Raw genomic sequence first — 10,398 nt, 5'->3', positions numbered from 1 at the left:
AGGTCGTTTTGAAATGAATGAATGGACCAAAGGTCGTTTTGAAATAAATGAATGGACCAAAGGTCGTTTTGATGTGAATGAATGGACCAAAGGTCGTTTTGAAATGAATGAATGGACCAAAGGTCGTTTTGATGTAAATGAATGGACCAAAGGTCGTCCTGATATAAATGAATGGACCAAAGGTCGTTTTGATGTAAATGAATGGACCAAAGGTCGTCCTGATATAAATGAATGGACCAAAGGTCGTTTTGACATGAACGAGTGGGCCAAAGGCCGTTTTGACATAAATGAATTGGCCGAAGGCCATTTTGACAAAAATGAATGGGCCAAAGGCCGTTTCGACATAAGTGAATGGGCCGAAGGCCGTTTTGCCACGAATGGAAACCCAAATGGGCCAAAGGCCAGAATGTTGGAACTACAGTTACTTGATTTGCATTTCGTATAGTCTTATATATTTGCTAATTAGAAGTATGAATTGGGCCCAAGGCCGTTTGGAGCATGTTGTCCTACATATTGTGATGTAACTGTCATATTTGATATTATTCACTGGGCTATCGCTCACGCTCATTCATGTCTTTGTAGGTGAGCCAAGAGAAGTTCAAACCCAGCCCCAGTGAAGTCTGCCAGGAATAACATGAGTTTGGAGAGTCAGTCTTGTGTCTCACGCACGAGACTCAACCTTGCCATTCTGTTATGTATTTCCATTTTGTCTTGTTGGCAAGAATCTTGTGTATATCGGCATGTAGTTGTGATATGGGTTGACTTAGTTTTGGATGATCCTGTCTGTACAGAACCTATGTCGCTATGTTTCTGTTGTGAGTTATTAACGTGCATATGTATGGTTTGTTTTGATGTGCCACGTAAGCACAGCTCTATGGACGAAGTTTTAAATTTGGCTTCCCTTTTGGCCCCCTTTACTCTGATGTGTTAAGTCTGTTTTGGTTTGAGGCCGTAGGTAATCTTAGGATTACTGGCCGGTTACGTCCTTAACCCATGGGGGCGGGTTCGGGTCGTGACATTGACGGTCGAACACCCTTGGTCAATCATCTTATCGGTCGGCAACCTTGCTGGTTGAATACCTTTGCTTGGTCGAACACGTTGACGATTGGCCACCCTCGGTGCTCGACCATCCTCACACGTTCGGTCAGCTGTCTCCAGCCCCTTGCTTCTTCATAAACCAAACAGGTTAGTCTGCCCCATCTTCTGCGACTTGGGGGACTACTTTCACTTTTATTATTCCCTTCACTAAACTAAAGTTGCGCTCGAGAATGAGGGACTACTGATGGGCATGGCCCATGAGGGCCCAACCCACGGTTGTCTTGGGTTACCCAAACAGTCACTTGGTTGAAACCCAACAGAACAGGCCCAACACCAAGCTTAATAAAGAACTCATAATAGTCAAGCCCAAGGACCAACTAGGCATGTGTCGAGTAAGGAATTAGCCACTTGGTAAAAAAAGATCTTGTAAAGTTATTGAGCCCATACACCAAGCATTAAATAAGGCTGCCATGGCATTAAATGCAACAAGACCTTTAGCTCTAGGGCAAGGTGAAACCACCATGACCGACGGCAAGTAGACTATAGACTTTCGGCCAATAAGACAACTTGAATGGACAAGAAAATGATTAGTAAGAGACATAAGGAAGCTTCTAAGGAATGCTTAGGGACAAGTAATTCACTCCCTCTCGCTTTCTACTCTCAACCTTCTTTCTAAACTACTATTCCGACCACATCCTCATCTAACTTGATCGTCGGAGGGTCCATAGAAAGAAACCACCCCCATTTCGGAACCTTCATACTAGATTTGTTGCAGGTGCGATTAGGAAGGCGAATGTGTAACAACCCAGATTTTTAATTATTCTGTAGAATTTATACTAATATTATTTAATCTCAGTTCAGAAAATATATAATTTATTATACATTATTATGCGTAATTTTGTAAAATAGTATAATTATTAAAAATTTAGGAGCCAAAATATAAATAAATAATTAAGTTAATTTGGATAAGCTTTGAATTAATAGAGAACTAATTAGAAGGTGGCACGTGGCGTCTTGGCTTGGGGCTCACGAATATAATCTGTATAAATAGGAGAAGTTGACTCCGTGAGAGAAGAAAAAAAGAAAAGAAGACCAGGAAAGAAAGAAAGAAAAAGAAAAGGAAGAGAAAGGAAGAGGAAAAGAAAGAGAGGAAAGAGAGGAAAAATTAGTGGAAGCTAAGAAGATCTTTGACAGTGGAAAGAAATAGTAAGGTATTAAAGTTAAGGTGAGTTATATTATACTTTGAGTTACCAAAATGTATTTTACTTATATTTTGACTTACCAAAATCTATTTTATACAAATTATGTTTTATTAGTATATTTATAAAAGTTATGTTTTATAAAGGTTTCAGTTATATGGATTATTTTATGAACCCTATTTGCTTAAAAGGAAACCCATGGATATGTTTGTTTTACTTTTAAAGAATATTTGGCTATGACCTTATATGAAAATATGTTTTGTGAGTACCACCACGGGAGTCTCATGCCTTAGGGGACTTAAATAACCATTGGCTAGTGATTGACCACTTTGTGGTCCAGTGTTTGTCGTGGATCCATTGACCAGTGTAGTGCTTGGCACTTAGTGATGTACCGTGGTTATGGTTATATAGTGATTTCCGTATTACATGTTAAATGATCTGAATTATACGTCAAAAGATTTCCGTATTATGTATATTATGTATCAAAGCTCTTTTGGCCTAACTAATTATTCATGGTGAATTTTATGCCTTATACTCTTAGTATAATATTTCTCACTCTGTCATGAGCTTATAGTTTTTTTACCACTTTCAGGTGACATGTCAGGACCAGCGTGTGGGGTAGGCACAAAACACTTTTATTGATGTATTTTTTTGTTATGTAAATATCGGCCTTTTTGGTCAATACATTTTGTAATAACAATAAAAATTCCAATGATTATTTTAGTACCCTTATTTAAATATTTCTTCCGCTTGCGTTTATTAATTTGTTTAAAGATTTGGCCGGAGGTAACCTCGGTTACTGGCCATCACGATGCTTAATCCTTGGGTACGGGGAGCGGGTCGTGACAAAATGACAGTCAACCCGTGAAGCGCTTGGATCAGTCCAATCCATCTCCTTCTAACCAAACTGCATAATCAAATGTAATATTCACCGAAGTGTCTATTTATTGAAAGGTTTGAAAAATATTCGCAGTAGAAGAAGCAAGCTAGACATGAAAAATACAAAAAAGAACCTTAATGTAAGTATGTTTTAAATTTCAAGTCCTAATTTGCAAATAATATAAAGTTAATTTTGTTTTATAGTGTTTACACACACAATAAAACATCAAATATTAAACTTGTGGCTAGGATTGCTCAGGAAGGATTTCCTGAAACATTATTCGTGAACGAAGCATTGTTCAAGTTGCAAATTGTAATGCATTCATGTCCATTTAAAAATTTATAGTTACTATTTTTAGGGTAAATTACCAGCCAGTGCTAACAGTTAGATTTAATTCACATTAAGTTCTATCAATTCGTTATTGAAAGTTGGTTCTATCCAAATCGTCTCTAAAAAAGACTTTTTCTAACGATTGTCTGAACATGTTGCTAAAAACTTACGATTATTGATGTTTTTTTGCGAAGATTTCAATAAATTGTCAGTTTTGTATGAACCATTCATTTTCTCACCATTCATATTTTTTTCATGTAAAACTGATCTCAATACGTGATTTCCATTATACGATTAACTTAATTTTTTGCAAGGATGATGTACTCGGCGAATCCTAAGATATGAATGCACTGCTGAAAATTGAACTTTTAGTGGCGTTTAAAAAACGCCGCCATAGATATCAAAAACACTGCTAATTGTTTTTGTGACATTTAGTACCAAGCGCCGAAAATACGGCCGTCGCTGTAACTTTATGACACTTTAAAAGCGTCACTATATTGCTGCATAATGATACAATGACGTCACTCCACATTTAGCGACGTTTTAAAAACGCCGTGATAGATCTTTTCTATTTTAAAAATATCACCGTTGGTATTCTATAGTGACGTTTAAAAACACCGTTATAGCTTCATTTTTTTTTAAAATAAAAATAAAAATAAAAATAAAAAATTGTGCTAATTCTGTGAGATTTAACTTTAAAAAAAATACCTTTTATAAAGATGAAAAATATACAATATATTGACTAAATTTAGGTAAACATAATACTAGATCAATTCATGCTTCTCAATATGCAAAAATATTTCAATTCTAAGATGAAATAAAGTTAAACTAGTGCCTAGTGGTAAGTTAAAAATTATTACAAAACAAATCGGCACAAAATTCAAACTAATTATACATACCAATTATACATACAAGTACTATGAAAGCATCCACTAAGAAACAAAAATTCTCAGGTTCTATAAGGAAGATGATGGTCCTCTGTCCACATCTTAGCATTGTTGACACATCTTGTGCTGTCACCTGCCAAGCATTCACCAAAATATACATTTTTTCCCAATTGTTTCTCAAAATATCAATTTCTTTCTCAATTGTAAGCAACTTGTGATGCATTATGAAAGAGCATGAAATGAGGAGAGAATTGAAATTTTTTTTCCAAAAACTATTTCTGATGCAAATTTGAGAAACAAACTTTCAAGTGGAAATGCATCAAAAATAGGTTGACACTAAAATCCCTACCCACCCCCCCTGCAGGTGGGAAAAAAAGTGTAATTGTCTGGCAAATACAGTTTTAATATAAATAAAATTGAGCCTCTGAGACAGGAATACCTTTTTCTTTTTCATCATAATTTTGGTTGCAGCCTACAAAGAGTAGTAAAAAAAGCTGCTTAGATTCAACTAAGAGGAAAACTATGACTGCCAAAACTGAGCTTAAAATCTACACGCCTGTGTGCATAGGTATACACCAGTGAGATTTAGATCAATAACCTCCTTCCATTGAGCAGTCTTCATTCTCATCAATAAACCATCTCTAGTAATACCTGAAACCATTGTTGATCAGTTAGTGGACTATATCTGAAACTGTTAATGATGGAAGAGGAGGTGGAACAGTCAAGAACTTGCATTGTTTATCAATATAGCAACTGTTCCCCATGCATCAACCACCTGTAGATGCGACAATTATGAAGCAAACTAAAAAATATCACCATATTAAACTAAATATATATTATAATATTAATTTTATTATCATCTTCTTTTATTCTTATTTGTTTAAATTGCATACCGCTAGTAAATCTAAATAGGATCAGTCAGTTTAATCAGCTTATGTAGTTTGAATTTCATGAAATGACAATGCATGACTTTGTTAAAACAATAAGGCAACAAGCCAGATAAAATTCTATACATGCCTACATAGAGAAAAGATAACACCACTTAGACACACATGTTCAATGGGAAAGTTAGAATATTACCAAGTTTAGGTGATGAACATGTGTTAAAACCTTCAATTCATCAAGGAATGTAAGAAACTTTAATGTAAGAAATAACAGTGGAACTCTTTTATTGATTAAATACTTCTGTGACCCCTAAGACTCCAGAGTAACAAGTTAAATAGGTATACCAAGAAAAATTGGTATGGGCAATGCTCAAACATACTATGCATCCTTAGCACAGTTTTCCTATGGACAATGGCAGCAGCGTGGTGGGAACCATAGACTACGTGAGGACGTGTATTCCTATTGGGGTTGAATGTAATACCCTGATATCCCACATTCCTAAGTTGTATACATGAGCTTACATCCTTCTCTAGTACCTGTGAAACCAAGTCTCACATCACCAAGGTACTAAAATAATGTGTAGTATAACTTATCAAAATAAAATAAAATAATAATAATGTGCAGTATAAATAGGAAAGATATTAGCACTACCGTTGAGGAAAAAATAAATAGACAAAAAGAATGAAATGAAAAACATTACAAATGTTAGCAGTTAAGAGAATCTCCCTCATTTAGGATGGCATTTAGGTCAGCACCAGAAGCCATTGGTTAGACTATCTCTAATCTTGAAGTCTCCCAAACAAATTTGACAAAATTGAGGCAGGAGCCACTGCCCAGTCGGGGCTAGTAACACCATCAATGAATCCTTTGCGATCAATTAATTTCTGAAGAATTGCCTATCAACATGTGTAAAATAATACACTAATCACCAACGTTTCATAGATACTGTAAGTTGAAAGTCTTTGAAATTTTAATGTCTAGATGTTGCTAGGAAACTAGCTTTTGAAACATCATAAGATGATAAAACTGCAAACTAGCATGAAAATTTCCCAAAAAGCTATATAGATTTCTCATATAATATAGCCTTATGTTTACAGATTCATCAAGAATATGAGTGCCATACTTCTATAGTGCATCCAAAGATCATGACCATTTAACATGTGTGCACTTCATTCTAGAAACTTACTGGACAAGACCGATATGATTTCAACCCTTGATATAGTTCATGGTATGAGATTAGGAGCTTCACCGGGCGAAATTCAACAGATTGATTGTGCCCTCTGTTGTCCGTAAAAGAGATTAATTCACGTTCTAAAAGGTGCTCAAATGCTTGCAGAAGTCAGAGCAACAGATTGCCAAAATATGCTTGGGATAGATTAGAAAGAAGCATCATCATGCAAAGTTCCATACGCACCCGTAAGCATACACTACTATTATTAAAGAAACTGCCATAGATGATTATTGTATGCTCTCTTCTTGGGGGAATGAAGAAGATAAGCAAGATTGTAGCAAATGAAGAGGAGTCCATTGCAACAACCACAGAGGTATTAGTCCCCCATTGCTTAAATTGCAGTATCTAAAGTATTTAGATTTTATCTCTCTTATTTCAAATTAAAGTTTTTAAGAGAAAAGTTCGAGCAAATTCAAAGAAAGCAATTGGGGGTGAGCAAGACAAAAGGGATTAAGAGGCAGAAGCTGTTTTAACCTGTTATCAGCTTTATGAAAGATGGAATACCTTTAATTCCATAACCCAAGCAAGAAGTTGAAAATTAAGCATTTAATTCCAGATTATAAAAGACGCCATTGATCATACTGACACATCAATTTGAATACCTTTTTATAAGACTAGATAGACTCCAATTTGTTTCCCTTCATTTACAATTCCAAATGAAGCCGTTTCAAAGGTTATAAACTGCACACTATTGACAATAGAAAATTAAGAGATTCATAATGGCAATCAAGAAGCATAAAGCCACAATCAGTCTTAGCACATGTCCTTATAGAGCAACTTGCAGACTTTACTTCAAATAATCATGAGTCACAAAACTATGTGCCATTTTTATTGCCATAAAAATAAAATTATTGTTGGTTTTTGTACTTCATTGGTTTATTCATTCCTATGGAGAGTTGTTTTTCTTGTCTCCAACAATTGACTGAAAACAGAAAAGAAAATAACTAACCATGAGAAAACAGAAAAGGCAGATGTAAGCAATGCCCAACTTATGGTAAATGAATCAAGAGCCAAACAAGGAATCCAGAGAAAAAATTTAAAAAATATATCCAGATTTGCCAAAGAATCAAGAGCTGTCAAGATGTTAACTTATGGTAAATGAATCTTATTCACATTAGCCAAACAAGGAATCAAGAGAAAGAATTTTTAAAAAAAAAAGGTCTTTCTATGCCTTTATTGTTGCTACTTGTTCATCCCACTAGAGGCCTTGTGAAATGAGTCGTTGATGACATAGCTGTGGAAGTTGACCATGTCTAGACCAAAAATGTGAAACTAAAAGTACTTTTCTTCAAAAGAATATTCTCCATAATTTCAAAAGAATACCTACTATATGATTACAATAATAATGATGATTAATTCACCCACCCTAGATTGAACCATTGTAGAAATCTAGATGTGCAATAAAAATTGCGAAAGAAAACTGACACAGGAGTCATGCGCAATATATCGATCTTGCCAAATAATATGGACATTACCTCCACTTCTCCTGAAGTATATTCTAGATCCAAATTTGAAAGGTGGACAAGTGTTCCTTGCTCATGTGCACTCTTCAATCTTTCCTCCCAAGGCTGAATAGCGACAGAAAGAAAAAAGAAAATGGAATAAATCACAACCACATGCTCACAATATAAAATAAACTAACAATGGAATAAATTGACTTTAATTCCTACAAGTTAGCGCAAGTACAGAAATTTTTCTGTAGATGCTGGAGCTAACAAAAAAATTGTGATAAACAAAAACCAAAAAAAAAAAACCTAGAAATAAAAATAATGGGAAGCTTCTAGATAGGCCTACGAACAATTATTAGAACAAGGAAAACAAGAAAATTGGTTGTGGGGAGTAGTTGATTCAAAGAAAAAGAAAAATTAAAGCTTGGTTGTATGGCTAAATTGTTTAAATTTTAGAATGACTTTTTTTACCATCAAATTAGGTTTCAACAATTACTAATTTGTACAATCATCAAAATAAAATTTTAAGGACTAAATAGATAAAATTAATAGTTAAGGGAAGCAATAGAAAAAATGATAATAGTTTAGGAAATAGAAGTGAATTAACTATTTTTCTTAATACATAAAAATGTAACTTTCTTGTTCATGCAGGACGAATAGACCAAATGATACAATACCAGCTCCACCAATATACCAAGAACAACAGAGTCCACCAATATACCAAGAACAACAACAGGGTCATGGAGAGATTGCAGACATGGTTTCTTCCTCAAAAGTTCTTTTACCCGTTTCATCAATATCAATAATCCTTATAGTCCTTTTCTTGAATTTGTTCTTCTAAAATACAATTCTCTGAGAAGAGAGAGGAGAAAAGAGAAGTTCAGATTTTCACCATTATTCACTTTCATTGTAATTTACATAGTTAGGCACCACACCATTCAATTTAACAGTGTAATTTGTTTCTCAAGTCCAGACTTTAACCTGATTTGCAATTCATGTATAATTTGACAACCCTCCAGAAAAAGAGGGCATGCTGAACAATTTCTTGTTGCTCTTTTTCAAATTCGACAAATGTCAAAATTAAAAATTAAAAAAATACAAATTATGGAATATAAATTGTTGTTACCATACTTCTTCCTTCACCAATGAGAATTGATGTCGGCCCACACACCACAATTTATCACATTCAATAGCATCTCTCATTTCTTAGTCTTGCTGTTCTTCGGAGCTTGGGTTTTCTTTCTTACTTTCTTGGGTGGCTTTCCTCCTGCAGCTTTACCACTCCTTTTTCGCACGACCCCCTACATCCATGATCTCATAAATTAGCATTTCTTTATTACGACAAGTTGCACAATCAATATACGATCTTGTCATTCAATGAGATACATAATGAACTGAGAAAGGTTAGGAAGCATACTGGTGTTTTTTCAGCTTTTGTTTTAGTTTTTGTGTTGGATTGCTCTCCATTGCCCTCATTTTGATCAGTCTGATTAGTGACGGTTTTAGGCATCTTGTCAGCGTCATCATCAGAATCAAATGAGAATCCATCCAGTGTTCCTGATAGTTCCTGATATATGATCGAATATAAAGAAGCACAAAAATTACGAAGTAAACAACATCAAATCCTGAGTCATATATAAATATCCTGAAAGAAAACCCCAAATAGAGCTTCTAACCTTCAACCATGGTTTCAGCCTCGTAAACATTAGATTGAGGTTTCAGCTGAATAAAGTCATTCATGATAGCCTCTATCTGATCAGAAAAATTATAATTTCAAATCTAAGACCATTGGCAGCAAACCAGAACAAAACCGTCGAAAGAAAAAGATTTGAAAAGGGAAAATATTGGTAAAAGGAAAAAACATTTTTTAGTTGAAAGGAAAAAATTATCAAAGGTGAAAAATGAAAAGGAAAAAAAGAATTGATTAACAAACCTTTGCTTCTGACTGACCAAAGCTAACCTGAGCGAGAAGAAATATGAATCACGATCTGAATCGAACTTCGATTTCGATTTCGATTTCGAGATATGAATCACTGAGACCGATCTGCATCGCTGGGATCTGAATCACGATCTGAATCGAAATCGAAGTGATATGAACTCAGATCCAAATCGAAATCGAAGTGATATGAACTCAGATTTGAATCGCAATATGAAATCGAAGTGATATGAACTCAGAATTTTAAAATTTCGAGATATGAACTTCGATTTCGAGATCTGAATCGCTGAGATGAACTTCGAAATCGCTCTGATAAATCACTTCGATTTCGAGAGAGAACTTCGATTTCTGAGGATTCCATTGATAAGAAACTGAATCTCTGTGGTGATCAGGGTTTAGACAGCATAGAGAGAGAGAGAGAGAGAGAGAGAGAGAGAGATTATTTGCGAGTGCATCGGTTCAATTTGGGAGTCGAGATTCTCAGATTGAAACAGGAAGCGCGTGAGACAGCACGCATTTGAAGGCGTTAATAAACGCCTCCTATTCATAAAACGGCGCCGTTTC

At 35.0% G+C, this 10,398-nt stretch overlaps 1 protein-coding gene across 20 annotated transcripts; it reads right to left on the bottom strand.

Annotated features, from left to right (window-relative positions):
* Window positions 1–4,318: 4,318 nt before the first annotated feature.
* Window positions 4,319–10,317, bottom strand: LOC114293758 (DNA-binding protein BIN4-like). 20 transcript variants are annotated; one of them, XR_014361279.1, is made up of 9 exons: window positions 9,832–10,302; window positions 9,575–9,650; window positions 9,316–9,455; window positions 9,030–9,199; window positions 7,926–8,018; window positions 5,068–6,115; window positions 4,891–4,985; window positions 4,774–4,806; window positions 4,319–4,467 (listed from the first exon to the last, which is right to left on the bottom strand). XR_014361279.1 is itself a non-coding variant. In XM_082915037.1 (9 exons), the coding sequence occupies exons 6-9, from the start codon at window positions 5,096–5,098 to the stop codon at window positions 4,333–4,335; spliced, it is 294 nt and encodes a 97-aa protein (XP_082771163.1). In that variant the 5' UTR covers window positions 5,099–6,115; window positions 7,926–8,018; window positions 9,025–9,199; window positions 9,316–9,465; window positions 9,575–9,650; window positions 9,832–10,317; the 3' UTR covers window positions 4,319–4,332. The 20 variants fall into 20 exon arrangements, 6 of the variants coding, with proteins under 6 accessions (XP_082771163.1, XP_082771162.1, XP_082771160.1 ...); XR_014361282.1 differs by having other exon boundaries at window positions 4,933–4,985; XR_014361281.1 differs by having other exon boundaries at window positions 5,920–6,115.
* Between the last annotated feature and the right edge of the window lie 81 nt (window positions 10,318–10,398).

The sequence above is a fragment of the Camellia sinensis genome, chromosome 2 (genome assembly GCF_055761805.1).
Source record: "Camellia sinensis isolate YWXY chromosome 2, ASM5576180v1, whole genome shotgun sequence".
In the NCBI taxonomy this organism is placed as follows: Eukaryota; Viridiplantae; Streptophyta; class Magnoliopsida; order Ericales; family Theaceae; genus Camellia; species Camellia sinensis.
This window is presented reverse-complemented; position numbering and strand designations above follow the sequence as displayed.

Coding starts and splice junctions, on each gene's coding strand:
- LOC114293758 (XM_082915033.1), bottom strand. CDS start 9,638: ATGAATGACTTTATTCAGCTGAAACCTCAATCTAATGTTTACGAGGCT. Junction 9,456..9,574: donor GGCTGAAACCATGGTTGAAG/GTTAGAAGCTCT, acceptor AGGAACTATCAG/GAACACTGGATGGATTCTCA. Junction 9,200..9,315: donor CAAAAGCTGAAAAAACACCA/GTATGCTTCCTA, acceptor TCATGGATGTAG/GGGGTCGTGCGAAAAAGGAG.